Source organism: Pristiophorus japonicus, unplaced genomic scaffold (genome assembly GCF_044704955.1).
Source record: "Pristiophorus japonicus isolate sPriJap1 unplaced genomic scaffold, sPriJap1.hap1 HAP1_SCAFFOLD_256, whole genome shotgun sequence".
Classification (NCBI taxonomy): domain Eukaryota; kingdom Metazoa; phylum Chordata; class Chondrichthyes; family Pristiophoridae; genus Pristiophorus; species Pristiophorus japonicus.
This window is the reverse complement of record NW_027252296.1, coordinates 553,410-576,280: the sequence shown is the minus strand read 5'-3', so window position 1 is coordinate 576,280 and position 22,871 is coordinate 553,410. Positions and strand designations below refer to the sequence as shown.

Sequence of the window (22,871 nt, the reverse complement as noted above, 5' to 3'; positions counted from 1 at the left end):
GACTGGTAAAAATGTTCAATCGTCATTTTTAGACGGGGAATGTATTGGTTGGAGCCAGTTTAATTCTGGACTCAGTCGTTGTCATGAAGTACTCTACCCACAGGGTGGTGTTTTTCCGATTGGACAGAAAAGAACAAACAGAATGCAAAACCAAAGAGGAAACCAACACAGCAAGGAGAGGAAACAAGCCTCCATTTTAGCTTAGACTGTCTGTAACTTTAACTGATTAAAGACAAACCTCCTGCTGTAACAAACCTTCCCAAAAGTTCAGTGATGTCAGTAACTTCTCCTCATCCCAATGTTCTGGAATTGTTGTGTTTATATCTGATGTACAGTAGGAGAGGGCGCGGCCCTCGACAACGTGGACCATATCCCATACCTCGGGAGCCTCTTATCAACAAAGGCAGACATTGATGTGGAGATGCAACACCGACTCCTGTGCTCCAGTGCATCCTTCGGCCGCCTGAGGAAAAGAGTGTTTGAAGACCAGACCCTCATCCCCAGCACCAAGCTCATGGTGTACAGGGCTGTAGTAATACCCGGCCTCCTGTATGGATCAGAGGCATGGACGATGTATAGAAGGCACCTCAAGTCGCTGGAGATATATCACCAACGATGTGTCCGCAAGATCCTGCAAATCCCCTGGGAGGACAGGTGCACCAACATCAGTCTCCTCGTCCAGGCTAACATCCCCAGTATTGAAGCACTGACCACACTCGATCAGCTTCGCTGGGCAGGCCACATAGTTCGCATGCCAGACACGAGACTCCCTCAGCAAGTGCTGTATGTGGAGCAAATGAGCCAAAGGTGGGCAGTGGAACCATTACAAAGACACACTCAAAGCCTCCCTGGTAAAGTGTGACATCACCACTGACACCTGGGAGACCCTGGTCAAAGACCGCCCGAGGTGGAGAAAGTGCATCCGGGAGGGCGTTGAGCTCTTCGAGTCTCAATGCCGAGAGCGTGAAGAGGTCAAGTGCAGGCAGCGGAAGGAGCGCGCGGCAAATCAGCCCCGCCCACCCCTTCCCTCGACAAATACCTGAACCACCTGTGACAGGGTCTGTGGCTCTCGTATTGGACTGTTCAGCCACCAATGAACTCACTGCAGGAGTGGAAGCAAACCTTCCTCGATTCCGAGGGACTGCCCATGATGATGATGATACCAGTAAGAGATAAGTAACTTCTCTTTATTACTGCTTTTATTCGATTGGAAAAGTTGAGATCCAAGAATGTTAGATCTGTCTTTTATTCTTTATCAGCAGTTTTCATGTCGCATTAGTGAAGGATTTGGATTCTGTAGCTCTGATATTTGGCAATATTTCTCGGTGTAATGTGAAGCTAGCTGAAGAATCAAAGCTATGCTCACATTAAGCTGTGCTCCAACAGAACCCGCTACATAGGAATATTGGAATATAGGAATATAGGAAAATAGGAATATTGGAGTATAAGAATATAGGATCATAGCAATATAGCAATATTGCATTATAGGAATATAGGCCTTTGGAGCAGGGAGGTCTTACTGCAGTTGTACAGGGCTTTGGTGAGGCCTCACCTGGAATATTGTGTTCAGTTTTGGTCTCCTAATCTGTGGAAGGACGTTCTTGCTATTGAGGGAGTGCAGTGAAGTTTCACCAGACTGATTCCCGGGATGGCTGAACTGACGTGTGAGGAGAGACTGGATCAACTGGGCCTGTGTTCACTGTAGTTTCGAAGAATGTGAGGTGATCTCATGGAAACATATAAAATTCTGACAGGACTGGACAAGATAGATGCAGGAAGTATGTTCCCGATGTTGGGGAAGTCCAGAACCAGGGAACATAGTTTTAGGATAAGGGGTAAGCCATTTAGGACTGAGATGAGGAGAAACTTCTTCACTCAGAGAGTTGTTAACCTGTGGAATTCCCTGCCGCAGAGAGTTGTTGATGCCAGCTCATTCAATATATTCAAGAGGGAGTTAGATATGGCCCTTATGGTGAAAGGGATCAAGGGGCATGGAGAGAAAGCAGGAACGGGGTACTGAGGGAATGATCAGCCATGATCTTATTGAGTGGTGGTGCAGGCTCGAAGGGCCGAATGGCCTACTCCTGCACCTATTTTCTATGTGTCTATGTTAAAATAGATGAGTTGACAGCACAAATAGATACAAATGGGTATGATCTGAAAGCCATTCGAGAGATGCGGTTGCAAGTTATTCCAGAGTTTGGACCACAGGTGGCCTTGACTGCAGTGAAGAATCCTCGCATATCATGGCTGTCGGCCAGTTGTTGTATCTCCTGTGCTTTCTCCATCCACCACCTGTTCTTTAGGTCCCAGGTTTTTTGTTGGACCTGAGCCTTGAGGCGTCTGTAATATTGTTTTGCAGCTCCAGAGTTGGGTTGTGGCTTGAGGCTCAGAAATGCTTTGCACTTACGATCTATTAGTTCTTCGATCTCCTGATCATTTTCATTACACCAGTACTGATGTTTTCTGGTTGAGTGACCAAGTGTCTCATCACAGGCACTGGTTATAGAGGCCTGGAGGGCAGACCAAGCACTGTGGGCATTCAGCCTCTCAGGGTCACCAAGGCACGCCAGATTGGCTGTGAGGCACTGGCTGTATAGGGCTCTCTTAGCTGGGTCTCTAAGTGCCCCGGCATTAACTTTTTTGCGTAACTGCTTCTGCTGTCCCCTCTGCTTTGGGGCAATGTTAATGTTGATGATGGATCGGATTAGGCGATGGTCCATCCAGCAGTCGTCAGGTCCTGTCATGGCACAGGTGATGCGCACATCCTTGCGATCCCTGGCTTGGATGATGATGACATAGCCAAGCAGGTGCCAGTGTTTGGAGCGAGGGTGTGGCCACGATGCCCTGTGTTTGTCCATATGGCGGAACAGGGTGTTGGTGATGAGCAGTTCATGTTCTAGACATTTGTTCTGAGTAACGGTGAGGGCAATGGTGGCTCTGTGGAGTGCAGCCAGAGCTAAGACCATGGCACCACGGGTGGCTCAGCTGCACGGGGTGGGGGGGCAGGGAGGAGAAAGCTTGGAAGAGCTATAGTGGTAGGGATTTAATAGTCAGGGGAGCAGACAGGCGTTTCTGCGGCCGTAGACGTGACTCCAGGATGGTATGTTGCCTCCCTGGTGCCAGGGTCAAGGATGTCACTGAGCGGCTGCAGGGCATTCTGGGGGGAGAGGGTGAACAGCCAGAGGTCGTGGCCCATATCGGGACCAATGATATAGGTAGAAAGAGGGATGAGGTCCTGGCAGGCAAAGGTTAGGGAGCTAGGAGAGAGATTAAAAAGCAGGAACACAAAGGTAGTAATCTCCAGGTTACTGCCGATGCCATGAGCTAGTGAGTGCAGAAATAGGAGGATAGAGCAGATGAATACGTGGCTGGAGAGATGGTGCAGGTGGGAAGGCGATAGTTTCCTGAGGCATTGGATCCGGTTCCGGGGGAGATGGGACCTATACAAGCCGGACAGGTTGCACCTCAACAGAGCCGGGTCCAGTATCCTCGCGGGCGGGGGTGGGTTTGCTAGTGCTGTTGAGGAGGGTTTAAACTAGCTTGGCAGGGGGATGGGAACTGGAGAATAGAAACAGGAGGGAGGGGAGTAACGCTGAAATTAGAAAGCAAAAATAAAGAATGTGAGTTTGAAGAAGAGAGGAAACAAGCAGGAAAAAAAGGGTAAAAAAAACAAACTTAAAGGCACTTTGTCTAAATTCACGTAGCATTCGTAACAGAATAGATGAGTTGATGGCACAAATAGATACAAATGGGTATGATCTGATAGCCATTAAAGAGATATGGTTGCAAGGTATTCCAATCAGCCTATATTCCAGTATTCTAATATTCCTATATTGCCATGATCCTATATTCCAATATTCCTATGTACTGGGTTTTGTCGGAGCCTAGCTTAACGTGAGCATAGCTCTGATTCTTCAGCTAGCTTCAACACTACACTAAATTGGATGCTTGTTTCCTCTTCTTGCTATGTTGGTTTCCTCTTTGGTTTTGCTTTCTCTTTGTTGTTTTCTGTCCAAACACCACCCAGTGGGTGGAGTACTTCATGACAATTACTGTGTCCAGAATAAAACTGGCTCCAACCAATACATACTATATTCCTATATCCCAAGATTCCAACATTCCTCTATTCCAATATTCCTATAATGCAATATTCGTATAGTGCTATATTCCAATTTTCCTATATTCTAATATTCCAATAATATTTTTTTCCTATAATTCATTAATTGCAATATTCCAATATTGCAAAATAGAAATAATCCTATATTCCTATATTCGTAAATTCCTATCATCCTATATTCCTATATTCTTATATTCCAATATTCCAATATTCCTATATAAATATCTTCCTATATACCAATATTTCTAAATTCCAATATTTCTATATTCCAATGAGCCTATATTCCATTGATCCTATATTCATATATTACTATGTTCCAATATTCTTATTTTCCCATATTCCAATATTCTAATATTCCATATTTCATATGTATCTATATTCCTATCTTCGAAGATTCCAATATTCCAATATTCATAAATTCCTATATTCCCATGATCCTATATTCCTATATTCCTTTGATCCTGTATTCCTAGATTCCTACATTCCTATATTCCCATGATCCGATATTCCTATATTCTTAAAGTTCGATGTTCCGGGAGTTGAGGCAGTGGCTTTAAAGGCAAGGCTCAACAGGTAACGTTTGAAAGGAATGTCAGAGTTTAAAAGTGACATTGCCACAAGGGAAGCAGCTGATTGGTGAGTTTTTTTTTTCCTCTGGTAAGTTAGTACTTAGTCTTTAAATAAAGGTTAGTTAAATCAGCTGATTGCTGAGTAGATGCTGGATGTGTTTTGCTCAGGTTTAGAGTTTAGTTCTACTTGATAGTTCCGAGTATAACTAGAGGGACGGCAGGGCAGCTCAGTCCCATGGATTGCACATCCTGTGGCATGTGGGAAATCCTGGATACTTCGTGCAGTTCCTGCACCATGTTGGAAATCCTGGATGCTTCACACAGCCTCCTGCACCATGTGGGAAATCCTGGATGTTTCACACAGCCTCCTGCACCATTCACACAGCCTCCTGCACCATGTGGGAAATCCTGGATGCTTCATGCAGCCTCCCGTAGCATGTGGGAAATCCTGGATGCTCCGTGCAGTTCCTGTGGCATGCGGGAAACCCTGGATGCTCCGTGCAGCCTCCTGCACCATGTGGGAAATCCTGGATGCTCCGTGCAGCCTCCTGCACCATGCGGGAAACCCTGGATGCTCCGTGCAGCCTCCTGCACCATGTGGGAAATCCTGGATGCTCCGTGCAGCCTCCTGCACCATGTGGGAAATCCTGGATGCTCCGTGCAGCCTCCTGCACCATGTGGGAAATCCTGGATGTTTCGTGCAGCTTCCTGCACCATGTGGGAAATCCTGGATGCTCCGTGCAGCCTCCTGCACCATGTGGGAAATCCTGGATGCTCCGTGCAGCCTCCTGCACCATGTGGGAAATCCTGGATGCTCCGTGCAGCTTCCTGCACCATGTGGGAAATCCTGGATGCTCCGTGCAGCCTCCTGCACCATGTGGGAAACCCTGGATGCTCCGTGCAGCTTCCTGCACCATGTGGGAAATCCTGGATGCTCCGTGCAGCCTCCTGCGACATGTGGGAAATCCTGGATGCTTCGTGCAGCCTCCTGCACCATGTGGGAAATCCTGGATGCTTCGTGCAGCCTCCTGCACCATGTGGGAAATCCTGGATGCTCCGTGCAGCCTCCTGCACCATGTGGGAAATCCTGGATGCTCCGTGCAGCCTCCTGCACCATGTGGGAAATCCTGGATGCTCCGTGCAGCCTCCTGCACCATGTGGGAAATCCTGGATGCTTCACACAGCCTGGAGGGCCACGTGTACAGGAGATGTCTCCAGCTGCACTAACTCAAGCTTAGCGTTTTGCAGCTTGAGCGGCGGCTGGAGTCACTGCGATGCATCCGTGAGACTGAGAGCTACGTGGACAGCACGGTTCTAGAGGTGGTCACTCTGCAGCTTAAGGCTGTGCAGGCAGAGAGGGAGCGGCTGACCGCCAGACAGAAGAGGAGGACTAGGCAGGTAGTGCAGGACTGCCCCGAGTCCATCTCGCTCTCCAACCGGTACTCTATTCTGAGTACCAGTGAGGGCAATGGTGGCTCCGGGGAGTGCAGCCAGAGCCAAGTCCAGGGCACCACGGGTGCTCAGCTGCACGGGGGAGAGGAAAAAGAATGGAAGAGCTATAGTGGTAGGGATTCAGTAGTCATGGGGGCAGACAGGCGTTTCTGCGGCCACAGACGTGACTCCAGGATGGTATGTTGCCTCACTGGTGCCAGGGTCAAGGATGTCACTGAGTGGCTGCAGGGCATTCTGGGGGAAGAGAGTGACCAGCCAGAGGCCGTGGTCCACATTGGGACCAATGATATAGGTAGGAAGAGGGATGACGTCCTGCAGGCAGAGTTTTGGGAGCTAGGAGAGAGATTAAAAAGCAGGACCTCAAAGGTAATAATCTCCCGATTACTCCCGGTGCCACGAGCTAGTGAGTGCAGAAATAGGATAGAGCAGATGAAAACATGGCTGGAGAGATAGTGCAGGCGGGAGGGCTTTACTTTCCAGAGGCATTGGGACCGGTTCTGGGGGAGGTGGGACCTGTACAAGCCGGACAGGTTGCACCTCAACAGGGTTGCTGGGGAGGTTTTAAACTGGATTGGCAGGGGGATGGGAACCTGAAAATAGATTCAGTCGGGATGGAGTAACGCTGAAATTAGAAAGCAAAAATAATGAAGGTGAGTTTGAGGAGAGAGGAAACAAGCAGGAAAAAAGGAAAAGAAAACTAATTTAAAGGCACTTTGTCAAATGCACGTAGCACTATATTCCATATGATCCTATATTCCAATATTCCAATATTCCTATCTACTGGGTTCTGTCAGAGCATAGCTTAATGTGAGCGTAGCTCTGATTCTTCAGATAGCTTCAACACTACACCAAGAAATATTGCCAAATGTCAGAACATCAGAATCCAAATCCTTTAATAATGTAGCATGAAAACTCTTGATAAAGAATAAAAGACAGATCTAACATCCTTGTAACTCAACTTTTAAAATCGAATAAAAGCAGTAATAAAGAGAAGTTACATATCTCTTACTGTCAACATCATCATCATAGGCAGTCCCTCGGAATCGAGGAAGACTTGCATCCACTCCTGCAGTGAGATCTTTGGTGGCTGAACAGTCCAATACGAGAGCCACAGACCCTGTCACAGGTGGTTCAGGTATTTGTCGGGGGAAGGGGTGGGCGGGGCTGATTTGCCGCGCGCTCCTTCCGCTGCCTGCACTTGACCTCTTCACGCTCTCGGCATTGAGACTCGAAGAGCTCAACGCCCTCCCGGATGCACTTTCTCCACCTCGGGCGGTCTTTGACCAGGGTCTCCCAGGTGTCAGTGGTGATGTCACACTTTACCAGGGAGGCTTTGAGTGTGTCTTTGTCACGGTTCCACTGCCCACCTTTGGCTCGTTTGTTCCACATACAGCACTTGCTGAGGGAGTCTCGTGTCTGGCATGTGAACTATGTGGCCTGCCCAGTGAAATTGATCGAGTGTGGTCAGTGTTTCAATACTGGGGATGTTGGCCTGGACGAGGACACTGATGTTGGTACACCTGTCCTCCCAGGGGATTTGCAGGATCTTGCAGCGACATCGTTGGTGATATATCTCCAGCGACTTGAGGTGCCTTCTATACATCGTCCATGCCTCTGATCCATACAGGAGGCCGGGTATTACTACAGCCCTGTACACCATGAGCTTGGTGCTGGGGATGAGGGCCTGGTCTTCAAACACTCTTTTCCTCAGGCGGCCGAAGGCTGCACTGGAGCACAGGAGTCGGTGTTGCATCTCCACATCAATGTCTGTCTTTGTTGATAAGAGGCTCCCGAGGTATGGGATATGGTCCACGTTGTCGAGGGCCGCGCCCTCTCTTAATGTACATCAGATATAAACACAACAATTCCAGAACATTGGGATGAGGAGAAGTTACTGACATCACTGAACTTCTGGGAAGGTTTGTTACAGCAGGAGGTTTGTCTTTAATCAGTAAAAGTTACAGACAGTCTAAGCTAAAATGGAGGCTTGTTTACTCTTCTTGCTGTGTTGGTTTCCTCTTTGGTTTTGCATTCTGTTTGTTCTTTTCTGTCCAATCGGAAAAACACCACCCTGTGGGTAGAGTACTTCATGACAACGACTGAGTCCAGAATTAAACTGGCTCCAACCAATACACTCCCTGTCTAAAAATGACGATTGAACATTTTTACCAGTCAGAGTTCACTTCCTCGGTTCGTGAGATGGTTTTGAGGTGGGCATCCTCTTTACACATACGTCTTCAGTCTTGTGTAGCTATGATGCATGTGATCGCTGCAGACCATAACCTTCAGCGTCCTGCCCTCGGGGGGAGTCGACTCAGGGACACGGACAAGTGGCCAGTCGTTCCAGGGAAATTCTTTCTGCCGGTGGACAGCGAGATCCCTGACAGAGGTGTCCAGCTTTGTCTCGTCCACCTTGAGTCGAGGCTGCCTGCTCTGCCCGTGTTTCTTTCGCCATGGGTGTTGATTTGTGAGTTGTCGGGACCATTACCGTTGTCGCCGTCCATTGCGATCGTCCTGCGTGTAGTTACAAATGGTGCTTTGAGGGGCTGAGTTTCCAGAACTACGAGCATGGCGGGAGTGAGTGCCTGAGGTTCGTTGTGGAGAAGTGGAGGGAACTCCGAGTTTCCCTCCGAGTTAAGGTGAGCACCATTTGTCACGCTCTGAAGTGAATGTTGGTGTTGGATGGACATGGCCTTTGGTGCCTGAAGGACAGTACGGTCAACAGAAGCATGGACTTTCTCACTTGCTCCGTTTGGGTCACCCTGTCCGAAGAATGTCCAGCCTCGGTCCGCACGTTGTGCCAATGGTGTTCCTCTTGGCCCATTGCGAGACTCCGTGATCTTGAGGGGTTCTGGTCAATTTCTTGTGATGAGAAGGATGATATTTGCGTCTTCTCTCAGCTCGGGTAAATTTGTTGTCACTGACCTGAGATGGGGAAACTGTTTGCAGAAATCGGGATGTGGGATCTCGCTTCTGTCTCCGGGGATGTGAGCATTCTCGAGGGTGGTCGGCAGCGATTCTGTCTTTCCATCCAACGCTTCTACGACTAGACCAGCTGCTCGTCTCCCCTTGGCCGTGATCCTGTCTCCGCCACATGTGGCAAACTCATACAGGAAGGCTGGACCTGGGTGGTGTAATCCGGTGAAGATTTCAGGATCTCCGAAACAGACATTAGATTGGTCGTCCAGCTCCGCGTAGCCAAGGATACGTTTCGAGGGATGATCTCTGTGGTAGATCTTGCAGAGAATGATCTTACAACAAGATCGTGTGGACGGGCAAGCCAGGTATCTGGTGCACTTTGTGATGGACTGTATGACGTGTAGATCGTCTGTTGACCTTTTGTTGTGGGTCTGCCCCACCCCAGGTTTTCCACCCCGGGTCTCCCCCACTGGGTCTTCCCCACCTAGGCCCCACTGGGTCCACCCCCAAGGGTCTCCCCCCCCACCCCTGTATCTCCCTGCCCTGGGTCTCCCCGCCCTGGGTCTCCCCACCATTCTGTCTCAGATGCCTGCACGCACGAGGCGCGTTCTGTGGCCTGGCATTCTGTGCAATCCACCTGGGTCCAGCAGACTTGCGTTCTGTGGTGGTCACCACATGTAAAACACGGGCCGTTGGCTCTGCAGAGCTCTCTTCGTTCATGAATGGGCTTTGGGCTGAAATCGATGCAATCCGAGAGATGATGTCCTCATCTGTCATGGTAGAGGCATATCTCCGAGGCTTGCCGCGTGGGCGCTGACTTCGAAGGTGCAGATGTTGCCAAATCGTGAAGGGAAGAGCTGGGGCTTCTGCTCATTGTCATCCTCTCCGAGTTTGGCCTTACTGGGGCTTATTGCGTAAAGGTCGCTGTCGCTGTGCTGTCTGGCTTCTATTTTCAGAAATGTAGCCAGCTTAGCGAAAGGAGGGGAGCTGCTGGTCTTGGTCTTATGCTCCGATACACACTCCCTCCATTTGCTGTTTCAGTGGGTAGGGAGCTTTTCGAGCGCTGGGCGATGATAGTGCGGATAGTTGAGCAGCCCCAATTCGGGCAAGTCATCCATGTGTGCTGCGATGTCCGTGCATAATTCGGCAAATTGGTGAAGCTTGTGGCCTTGGCCTGCCCTGAACATCGGAAAGTTTCGAGGTTTTGAAGGACGGATGTTATAATCCTCGACTTGTCGCCTAAACTCTCTTCTAGTTCCTTCCATGCTTCCTCATCGGCCGGTTCAGGATCGGCAATGTACCGGTGCCAGAACCTGTCTACCAATTCCTTCTGCTTCCCCTTTGTGTACTTGACGAGAAAGTTCAGCTTCTGTGTGGCTGGTGTGGTGGCCTGGTCCACCATGGCTTCGAACACATGGCACCATGGCTGACAGATGATAGGGTCCCCATCATAAACATTGGGCTCGTGTGCAGGCTGGTGCTGATGATCGAGAGTGTTGGTAATGTCCTTTGTCAGGTCGGGGGTTGGTTCCCCTGTTGCTTGCTGGCTCCAGAGGATGGAGGCTCGAGTAGTTCCGTGCTGTGGTGCTGGCTGGTGGGACAGCTCTTCGCTCCGCTCCGGAAGGCTGACAGATCGGGGCCGCTGTCCATAACCGGAATACAGGGGCCGAGTAAGCCTAACTCACTGCGAGGTGCCTAAACTGTGAGGCATGGACATTGAGGTCTGTTCTGGTGTGGTACTGACACAAGGCCTCCGTGCCTCTTGTCCACTTGCTCCATCTCCTCTACCGTCGCTTGTTGTACGCTGACGGTTTACCTGGTCTGAAATATCTGGAGGGCCGCCTCGGCCTTCACTCCTGCCCCTTTCCCCTCGGCCTCAAGTATCTGGAGGACCACATCGGCCTCCACTCCTGCCTCTTTCCATTCAGCCTGAATTATCTGGAGGTGCCCCTCGGCCTTCACACCTGCCTCTTTCCCCTTGGCCTGAAGTATCTGGAGGTTGACCTCAGCCTCCACACCTGCCTCTTTCCCCTTGGCCTGAATTATCTGGAGGTCCGCCTTGCCCGGCGCATCTGCTGCTTTCTCCTCGGCCATTTGTCTCGCTATGACCTCCTCGAAGTCTGTGTTCTTTGTGACAGCAGCGGTGTCAGCTCGAGCGTTGATCAAGGTAGTCCGACTTGAGGATGATGCCCTGGAGCTCGTTGTCGAGTGAACCAACGGTCTGCTGATGCTCCACCTGACGATCAACCCTGATCCTAGGGCCATGGTGTGGAGCGACTCCATCACTTGGGCGATGGAGCTGATGCTCGACCGTGATTCCGGGGGCTCAGGGTTGAGCCGCTGCCTCATGTGGCCGATGGCAGTGTTCACCAGTTTGTCGTTCTCTGGGAGGATCGACTCAGTTTGTTGAGCATCGTCCTTCAATGCTCCCACTTTATCCTGAGTGTAGAGGTTGCAGAGAGCAGCCCACAGGTCCTGGTATGTATGGAATGCCGAGCAAACCTCGGTCGTGGCTGTTTGACGGCGTTCTCATCCTCTGGGGCATCTTGAAGTTCTTCAGCAATTATTTGGTTTCTCCACCAGTGACGATGTAATTTATTTGTTCTTGCTTCTATGTTATTGCTGAGGACATTTAAGGGAGGGTACCTCTCTCTCCGTGATTGACTCAGAGGGTCTTGGTCAAGGGGAGAGATCTCCTGGATCTCTGCGTGTAGAATTTCCTCGTTTAGGGTACTTGTGCTATCAGGACTGCCTGCCATTATGATCTTCTACAAGTGAGCTGGGCGATTACTCAGGGTAAATCTCAGGTCGTGCTTCGGAGTGATTTTTCTCTTCACCGGTTTCTGTCAGAGCTTAGCATAACTCGAGCGTAGCTCTGGTTCTCCAGCTAGCTTCAACGCTACACCAAGAAATAGTACCAAAGGTCGGAGCTTCACAATCCAAATCCTTTAATAATGCAGCATGAAAACTGTTGATAAAGAATAAAAGACAGATTTAACATCCTTGCAACTGATTATTTACAATCGAATAAAAGCAGTAATAAACAGAAGTTACTGATCGCTTACTGTACATCAGATATAAATACAACAATTGCAGAACAATTGGATGAGGAGAAGTTACTGACCTCACTGAACTTCTGGGAAGGTTTGATACAGCACGAGGTTTTTCTTTAATCAGTAATTGTTACAGTCTCAGCTAAAATGGCGGCTTGTTTACTCTTCTTGCTGTATTGGTTTCATCTTTGGTTTTGCATTCTCTTTGTTCTTTTCTGTCCAATCGGAAAAACGCCACCCAGTGGGTGGAGTACTTCATGACAACTACTGTGTCCAGAATTAAACTGGCTCCAATCAAAACATCCTATATTTCTATATTCCAAGATTCCAAGATGCCAATATTCCAATATTCCTATATTCCAATATTACAATATTCTGCTGATCCTAGATTCATGTGATCCTAATTTCAAATATTCCAATATTACTATATTCCGATATTCCAATATTCCTATATTCTTATCTTACAATATTCCATTATTCCAATATTCCTATATTCCAATATTCCTAATCCTATATTCCTATATTCTTATTTTCCGATATTGCTATGATCCTATATTCTATATTCCTATATTTCCATGATCCTATATTTCTATAACCCTATATTCCCACAATCCTGTATTCCCATATTCCTACATTCCTATATTGCTAAAGACCTATGATCCTCTATTCCTACAATCCTATGATCCTATATTCCATATTTCCTATATTCCCATGACCCTTTATTCCTATCTTCCTATCTCCCTATGATCCGATATTTCTATATTCCTATGATCCTAAGATCCTTTGATCCTGTATTACTATGATCCTGTATTCCTTTGATCCTATACTCCCCTGATCCTCTATTCCTATGTTCCAATATTCCAATAATCCAAGATTCCAATATTTCTATATTCTTAAATTGCAATAATCAAATTTTGAAATATTCCAATATTCCTATATTCCAATATTCCTATATTCCTATGATCGTATATTCCTTTATTCCAATATTGCAATATTCAAATATTCCTATTATCCCACAATCCTATATTCCTACGATACTATGATTTTATATTGTTATTTTCCTCGAATCCTCTATTCATATATACCTCTATTCCCATATTCCCATATCCCAAGATCCTATATTCCTATGATCCTATATTCCTGTATTCTTATATCCATATACTCCTATGTTCCTATACTCCCCTGATGCTCTATTCCTTTATTCCTATGTTCCAATATTCCTGTTTTCCTATATTCCAATATTCCTATATTGCAATATTTGTAGACAACCTCTGCTATCTCGGTCCATATCCTCTGGTAGGGCTTTGGGGTGGGCTTCCCACGTCCTCCCTGGGTCAAATGACCCCAGCGTAACTCGACCTTCAGCAGGAGGGAGGTCTTTGCCTCATCCGAGAACCTCCTTCCTCTTTTGTGCCCTCCAATGTGCTCCTCTCCCAGCTCACTGCTCTCTCCAGCGTCAGTCCCCACAGCGTGCTGTGTCACCTCCTCCTCTCCCTCCATTATAGGCACCAAATTTGGGAATTTTTTTGGCACAATTTGCTATTCAGCTCTAAAGTCTCCCTCCTTCCTACCAAAGCAACCACACCTTCACTCCCTCTCAGCTCCCTCTCTTTCTGTCTCCTCTTATGCAGGTAATGATGACCCTTGACCTCCTGAATCGCGGGGATCGAGCGTTGCCATGTCATTGCTAAGGACGGCAACACTTTACGGCAGAAGGTCAGAGAGATTTAACGCTAACGCCCATTTCATATCGCTCGCGGTAACGCCCAATTATTAAAATGGAGACGAGGGGCTTTGAAAATGGGCGAGAAGTCGGTGATCTGAAAAACCATTTTTATGGCCCATGCCGGAAATAACGGCCATTTTTGGGCGATGTGCACAAAAGTGTAAAATCGAGCCCATAGAATCATACAGCACAGAATGAGCTCATTCGGCCCATCGAGCTTGTGCTGGCTCTGTGACAGAGCGATAGAATTAGTCCCATTCCCCTGCTCTTTTCCCATAGCCCTGCAAATCCCAAATTCCAATATTAATCCTGTTCCATTTTCAAGTTATTGGCCCTGAATGTGGGTCGGAAACTTCCCGTGGGGCAATGATTCCGATCTGCAAATAAAATGGCCACCTACCGGGGAGTATGGAGACTCAGGTCCCAGTACCAGTGGGGAGAGACCCACATACCTGGAGGTCCGGGGGTACGGAGACTCAGGTCCCAGTACCAGTGGGGAGAGACCCACATACCTGGAGGTCCGGGGGTACGGAGACTCAGGTCCCAGTACCAGTGGGGAGAGACCCACGTACCTGGGGGTCTGGGGGGTACGGAGACTCTGTGGGTACCCATGGGGAGTGACCCACGTACCTGGGGGTATGGAGACTCTGTGGGTACCCGTGGTGAGTGACCCATGTACCTGGGGGTCTGGGGGGTATGGAGATTCTGTGGGTACCCGTGGGGAGTGACCCACATACCTGGGGGTCGCGGGGTATGGAGACTCTGTGGGTACCCGTGGGGAGTGACCCACGTACCTGGGGGTCTGGGGGGTATGGAGACTCTGTGGGTACCCGTGGTGAGTGACCCACGTACCTGGGGGTCTGGGGGGTATGGAGATTCTGTGGGTACCCGTGGGGAGTGACCCACGTACCTGGGGGTCTGGGGGGTACGGAGACACTGTGCGTACCCGTGGGGAGTGACCCACATACCTGGGGGTCCGGGGGGTACGGAGATTCTGTACGTAACCGTGGGGAGTGACCCACGTACCTGGGGGTCTGGGGGGTACGGAGACACTGTGCGTACCCGTGGGGAGTGACCCACGTACCTGGGGGTCTGGGGGGTACAGTGACTCACGGTCCTGGGCCTCTCTGGATATATCTGGGGCGAGGGGCCCATGTATCTCAGGGGCGCAGGAGACTCGCGAGCGACCCTGTGGTCACGTGATCCTCAGCATTAATGGGAAAACCCGAAACTTACATCGATAGTTAACATCAACAAAAATACATCACATCTTTAAAATAATTAAAATGGCATTTCATTAAATATTTAAGAGAAACACATTATTTTTTTTGAAATATTAATTGTTGTGTTTCAAAGGGGCTAAAATAAACGCAGCTTATTTCAAATATTTTTACATGTATACATGTTTGATGGATATTTGTTTTCTGGTTTTTAAAACTCTGATACCGGTAAAAGATTGCAAGTTGTGGGAATTAGTGCAAATTGTGGCCCATTATTGAATCTACTTCTATCACATATTAAGGCAGTGCATTCCAGATCACAACTCGCTGCATAAAACACATTATCACCATCTTCCCTCTGGGTTTTTTGCCAATGATCTTAAATCCGTGTCCTCTGGTAATCATCCCTGCTGCCACTACACATAGTTTCTCATTATTTACTCTATCCAAACCCCTCATAACCATGGACACCTCTATTAAATATCTCCTCAACCTTCTCCGCTCGAAGGAGAACAATCCAGCTTCTGCAGTCTGTACAACAAGTGGAACATCTCACCTCTGGTACCATTCTAGTAAATCTCCTCCCACCCTCTCCAAGGCCTTGGTATCCTCCATAATGTGCCGTGCCCAGAATTGGACACAATACTCTGGCTGGGGCCTAACCAGTGTTTATAAAGCTTTAACATTACTTCCTGGCTTTTGTACTCTCTGCCTCTAATTATAAAACCAAAGATTCTGTATGTGCTTTAACCGACCTCTCAGCTTGCCCTGTCACCTTCAAAGTTTAGTGTCCGTAAACTCCCAGGTCTCTCTGTACCGGCACTTCCTGTAAAATTGTACCATTTAGTTTATATTGTCTCTCCTCATTATCGCTCCCAGAACGTATCACTTCACACTTCTCTGTGTTAAATTATATCACCCATGTTTCTGTCCATTTCCCCAGTCTCTCCATGTGTTCCTGGGGTTTGGTACTCTCCTCGCTATGTACTACATTTCGCAGTTTTGTATCATCTGCAGACTTTGCAATCGTGCCCTTTAGACTTAAGTCCAGACCTGGAATCTCGATCAACACAGCACTGGCCCTAATATCGAACTCTGGGGGTCTCCATTATATACTTCCCTTCCATCTGAATAACAATCATTCACCACTACTCTCTGTTATCTGTCCTTTGGCCAATGCTGTATCCACACAACCACTGCCCCTTTAGTCCCATAGGTTTCAATTTCCCCATCAAGTCTATGAAGTGGCACTTTATCAAACCCCTTTGAAAGTCCATATACACAACATGAACAACACTACGCTATTCAACCCTCTCCGATTCTTCATCAAATAACTCACTCAAGTTTGTCAGACCCACTTTGACTTTAAAACAATTTCTGCAGGCTGTCATTTATCAATCCATGTTTTTCCAAACGAAATGTTTTGTCCCAAAATATGGGATCTACAAGTTTCCCCAGCACAGACTTTAGGCTGACTGGCCTGTAGTCACAGGTTCATCCTTCTCTCTGCTTTAAATGGTGTTACATTTGCAACCCTCTAGGCCTCTGGCACCACTCCCATATCCAAGGAGGATTGAAAGATACTGGCCAGAGCCTGCACTATTTTCATCATTCCTTCCCTCAGCAACCAACAGACTTCTCATCCAGACCGGGTAAATGTTCTATTTTACTGTGGTACATAAAGTGTTGGATTGAAAGGGGTTAACTGAAGCTGTTTGTTCAGTGACTGTAAGTAATGTCAGTCTCCACGGGTTAACTGAAGTTGTTTGTTCAGTGACTGTAAGTAATATCATTCTCCATGGACCCTAATTGTATCAGTGTCGGGTTTCTCTCTTCTATTAATAAGGGATTCCTTTTAATGTTTACTTCCATAGTGTCAGTGAGAGCATCGCCTCCGGCATTAACAGCGATCAGCGTGCTGCTTCATAGAGAGCGAGACAGAATCTGAGAACATTGGATTGGAATATTACAACAATGGATCGGAATCTGAGAACAGTGGATTGGAATATTACAACAATGGATCGGAATCTGAGAACAGTGGATTGGAATGTGACAACAATGGATCGGAATCTGAGAACAGTGGATTGGAATATTACAACAATGGATCGGAATCTGAGAACAGTGGATTGGAATGTGACAACAATGGATCGGAATCTGAGAACAGTGGATTGGAATGTGACAACAATGGATCGGAATCTGAGAACAGTGGATTGGAATGTGACAACAATGAATCGGAATCTGAGAACAGTGGATTGGAATATTACAACAATGGATCGGAGTCTGAGAACAGTGGATTGGAATGTGACAACAATGGACAGGGGTCTCATGTACTCGATTGAACAATTTTATGTACGTTATGATATCCGATCATTAAAATGGCGGATCTACTTTGCTCTCCGGATTCTCCAATACTTTTACTACCCTCTCCTTGCTGCTGTGGGTGTTCCATGTAAGCCTCTGTATCCAGCTATTAACTCTACAAACCTTTACTAGCTGCATTACTGTTCTTGTAATTTACTCTCTCATCTTTGCTGCTGTTGGTGATACGGGTAAGTTTCTATCTCCAGCAATTAGATCTGTGAACTACATTTTACTTTATTACTATTTTGTCATTTAAATCTTGGGAAGACTGAAGCCATTATCATCGGTCCTTGTCACAAATTCCGTTCTCTATAAGAATATAACAACATAAGAAATAGGAGCAGGAGTAGGCCACCTGGTCCCTCAAGCCTGCTCCGCCATTCAATAAGATCATGGCTGATCCGATCATGGACAGCTCCACTTCCCTGCCCGCTCCCCATAACGATTTATTCCCTTATCACTCAAAAATCCTTGCTTAAATATGGAAACCAAAACTGTATGCATTTCTCTAGGTGTGACCTCACCAATATCCTGCAAAATTTTCAGCATTTATACTCCATCCCCCTTGCCAACATTCCATTCGCCTTCCTGATTACTTGCTGTACTTGTGTTATAACTTTTTGTGTTTCATAGAATCATAGATGTTTACAGCACAGAAGGAAGTAATTTTGGCCCATCGTTTACATGCTGACCAAGAGCTATCCAGCCTAATTATATGTTCCAGCTCCACATCCATAGCCCTGTAAGTTACAGCACTTCAATTGCACATCCAAGTACTTTTTAAATGTGCTATGTGTTTCTGCCTCTACCATCCTTGCAGGCAGTGAGTTCTAGACCCCCTCCACCATCTGCATGAAGACATTTCCCCTAAAACCCCCTCTAAACCTTCTATCAATTACTTTTAATCTATGCCCCTGGTTGTTGACCCATCTGCTAAGGGAAATCGGCCCTTTCTATCACCATATCTAGGCCCCTCATAACTTTAGACACTTCAACGAGGTCTCCTCTCAGCCACCTCTGTTCCAATGAAACCAAATCCAGCCTATCGACTCTGTCCTCCTAGTTTAGACTCTCCAGTCCCAGCAACATCCTCGTAAATCTCCTCAGTACCCTCTCCAGTGCAATCACAACCTTCCTTTAATGTGGTGACCAGAACTGCAGACAATACTCCAGCTGTGTCCTAACCAGTGTTTTATACAGTTCAGGCATAACCTCCCTGCTCTTGTATTTTATGCTTTGGCTAACAAAGGCAAGCATTCCGTATCCCTTCTTAAGCTCACCATCTACCTGGTCTGCTACTTTCAGGGATCTGTGGACATGCACTCCAAGGTCCCTCTGTTCATCTACAGCTCAGTATTCTACCATTTAATGTGTATTCCTTTTCCTTGTTAGCCCTGCCAAAATACATTACCTCACACTTCTCCAGATTAAATTCCATTTGCCACTGTTCTGTCCACCTGACCAGCAGATTGGTATCTTCCTGCAGTCCGCAGCTTTCTTCTTCATTATCAACCACACAGCCGATTTTAGTATCATCTGCAAACTTTTTAATCATACCCCCTATATTCAAGTCTAGATTATTGATGCACAAGGACCTGCAGGTCTCGCTGTACTTCAGTAGTTGCAATTATTCTCCATTTAAATTATAATTTGCTTGTCTATTTTTCCTGCCAAAGTGGCTAACCTCACATTTTCCCACATTATACTCCATCTGCCAAATTTTTGCCCACTCTCTTAGCCTGTCTATATCCACTTGCAGATTTATTGTGTCCTCCTCACAATTTGCTTTCCCACCCATCTTTGTATCATCAGCAAACTTGGTTACAATACACTCTGTTCCTTCATCCAAGTCATTAATATAGATTGTAAATATTTGCGGCACCCCACTAGTTACTGTTTGCCAACCTGAAAATAACCCATTTATCCCGAATCTCTGTTTTCTGTTATTTAGCCAATCCTCTATCCATGCTAAAATATTACCCCCAACCCCGTGAACTTTTATATTGTGCAGTAAAGTTTTTACGTGGCATCTTATTGAATGCCTTCTGGAAATCCAAATACACCACATCCACTGGTTACCCTTTATTCATCTGCTCCTTATATCCTCAAAGAACTCCAGCAAATTTGTCAAACATGATTTCCCTTTCATAAAACCCTGCTGACGCTGCTTGATTGAATCACGCGTTTCCAAATGTCCCGCTATTGCTTTCTGAACAATGGACTCCAGCATTTTCCCAATGACAGATGTTCGGCTAACTGGTCTATAGTTTCCTGCTTTTTGTCTGCCTCCTATTTTAAATAGGGGCATTACATTTGCAGTTTTCCAATCCCCTGGGACCTCCCCAGAATCCAGGAAATTTTGGTAAATTACAACCAATGCATCCACTATCTCTGCAGCCACTCTTTTAAGATGCTACGATGTAAACCATCAGGTCCAGGGGACTTGTCCACCTTTAGTCCCAATATTTTGCCAAGTACTACTTCATCAGTGATAGTGATTGTATTAAGTTCCTCCCTCCCGATAGCCATTTTATTATCCACAATTGGGATGTTTTTAGTGTCTTCTAACATGAAGACCGATACACAATATTTGTTCAACGTCTCTGCCATTTCCCTGTTCTCCATTATTAATTCCCCAGTCTCATTCTCCAGGGGACAAACATTTACTTTAGCCACTCTTTTCCTTTTTATGTACCTGCAGAAACTCTTACTATCTGTTTTTATATTTCATGCTAGAGACATAGAAACATAGAACCATAGAAATAGGTGCAGGAGTAGGCCATTCAGCCCTTCGAGTCTGCACCACCATTCAATATGATCATGGCTGATCAGGCTAGTTTACTTTCATAACCTATCTTCCCTCCCTTTTTCAGTTTTTTAGTCATTCTTTGCCGACGTTTACAAGTTTCCCAATCCTCTGGCCTTCCAGTAGTCTTGGCCACATTGTAAGCCCTTGTGTTTAATTTGATATTATCCCTTATTTCCTTAGTTAGCCACGGATGGTTATCCCTTCTCTTACAGTCTTTCCTTCTCATTGGGATATATTCTTGTTGCGAGTTGTGAAATATCTCCTTAAATATCTGCCACTGCTCATCAACCGCCCCGTACTTTAGTCTATTTTCCCAGTCCACTTTAGCCAACTCTGCCTTCATACCTTTATAGTCTCCTTTATTTAAGCTTGGGACACTGGTTTGAGAACCAACTTTCTCACCCTCCAACTGAATTTGAAATTCACCCATATTATGTTCACTCATTCCTAGAGGATCCTTTACGATGAGATAATTTATGCCTCATGTCACAGTACCAGATCTAATATACTTGGATGTGCACTTAAAGTGCCGTAACCTTCAGGGCTACAGACCAAGAGCTGGAAAGTGGGATTAGGCTGGATAGCTCTTGGTCGGCCGGCACGGACATGATGGACCAAAATGGCCTCTTTCCGTGCTGTAAATCTGTCTGATTCTATTTCACCCCAAATCCCATTGAACTGCTGCTCTTGCTGCCAGCCTGATGTATAATTTCCCTGTTTATTCCCCTTACTCACAGTTAACTCAGTGACGATTGTGATCCTGTCCTGGGGAAAGTGCGGGCGCTCCAAATGTGTCACTCGCTACCTGGTGGCCATGGCAACGGCGGATCTCCTGGTCATTATCATCGACTTGATACTGAGGCACATTCCCACTGTTTATAAGGAACAGTTTCAATTCGTGTTGTCCCTCCCCGTGTGTAATATCCACGCTGTCCTGCTTTGTACAGTCACAGACTGCTCTGTCTGGTTCACCGTCACATTCACCTTCGATCGATTGGTGGCCATTTGTTGCCAGAAGCTGAAAACTAAATATTGCACCGAGAGAACGGCGACTGTGGTTCTGGGAACAGTGACTGTGCTGAGTGGTTTAAAGGACATCACCTGGTATTTTTTCTATACAGGTTCGTACAGACTCACCAACATCCCCTGGTTTTGTTTTGAATCAGACTATATTCCCAATTCACTGGTCTGGGCATCAATCGCGATCCTTCATCAGATCCTCAACCCATGTGTCCCATTTGTTCTGATCCTGCTGTTCAACACTTTCACCATCAGACACATTTTAGTGGCCAGCAGGGCCCGCAGGAGACTCCAGGGTCCCAGCAGTGGGGGGAGTCACAAAGACCCTGAGATGGAGAGTCGTAGGAAATCCATCATTTTACTGTTTCTTATCTCGGGCAATTTCATCCTGTTATGGTCAATGTATATGTTGTATTTTATTCATGTACTGCTGTTTTCACTGCGCCATGTGATATATATATATCTACCTCTTTGTATCATGAATCTGGGATTCATGCTGCAACTCCTGAGTTGCTGCACAAACACGGCGATTTATGCCGTGACCCAGAGTAAGTTCAGAGAGCAGTTGAAGAATTTGGTGAAATATCCCTTTATTCTGATTGTGAAATGCATTAAATATTGAGAAGAAGCAGAGACTCAGTCTGAATTTGTGTACGAGCTGCTCTGCACTGCGCTAAGATGGCAACTTGGCTCGGGGCATTTTCAATGGGGTGTGGGGTATATCAGTGTTACAGTGAGGTGTGTGGGGTATATCAGTGTTACAGTGAGGGGTGTGGGGTATATCAGTGTTACAGTGAGGGGTGTGGGGTATATCAGTTTTACAGTGATGTGTGTGGGGTATATCAGTCTTATAGTGAGGGGTTGGGATATATCAGTGTTACAGTGAGGGGTGTCGGATATATCAGTGTTACAGTGAGGGGTGTGGGTATATCAGTGTTACAGTGAGGTGTGTGGGGTATATCAGTGTTACAGTGAGGTGTGTGGGGTATATCAGTGTTACAGTGAGGGGTGTGGGGTATATCAGTGTTACAGTGAGGTGTGTGGGGTATATCAGTGTTACAGTGAGGGGTGTGGGGTATATCAGAGTATTACAGTAAGGGGTGTGTGGGGTATATCAGTGTTACAGTGAGGTGTGTGGGGTATATCAGTGTTACAGTGAGGTGTGTGGGGTATATCAGTGTTACAGTGAGGTGTGTGGTATATCAGTGTTACAGTGAGGGGTGTGGGGTATATCAGTGTTACAGTGAGGTGTGTGGGGTATATCAGTGTTACAGTGAGGGGTGTGGGGTATATCAGTGTTACAGTGAGGGGTGTGGGGTATATCAGTGTTACAGTGAGGTGTGTGGGGTATATCAGTGTTACAGTGAGGGGCGTGGGGTATATCAGTGTTACAGTGAGGGGTGTGGGCTAAATCAGTGTTACAGTGAGGTGTGTGAGGTATATCAGTGTTACAGTGAGGCGCTTGGTGTATATCAGTGTTACAGTGAGGGGTGTGGGGTATATCAGTGTTACAGTGAGGTGTGTAGGGAATATCAATGTTACAGTGAGGGTTGTGGGCTAAATCAGTGTTACAGTTAGCGGCGTGGGGTACATCAGTATTACAGTGTGGGGTGTGGGGTGTG

At 46.8% G+C, this 22,871-nt stretch overlaps 1 protein-coding gene across 1 annotated transcript; it reads left to right on the top strand.

Moving 5' to 3' along the window:
- The first annotated feature begins 16,671 nt into the window (after nt 1–16,671).
- LOC139247094 (probable G-protein coupled receptor 139) lies at nt 16,672–21,871 on the top strand. Its single transcript, XM_070871507.1, has 3 exons — nt 16,672–16,711; nt 16,934–17,508; nt 20,967–21,871. Exons 2-3 carry the CDS (start codon nt 17,034–17,036, stop codon nt 21,869–21,871), a joined length of 1,380 nt encoding a protein of 459 aa, XP_070727608.1. The 5' UTR covers nt 16,672–16,711; nt 16,934–17,033.
- The last annotated feature ends 1,000 nt before the right edge of the window (nt 21,872–22,871 follow it).

Coding starts and splice junctions, on each gene's coding strand:
- LOC139247094 (XM_070871507.1), top strand. CDS start 17,034: ATGGATCGGAATCTGAGAACAGTGGATTGGAATATTACAACAATGGAT. Junction 17,509..20,966: donor TGCTGCTGTGGGTGTTCCAT/GTAAGCCTCTGT, acceptor CCTTACTCACAG/TTAACTCAGTGACGATTGTG.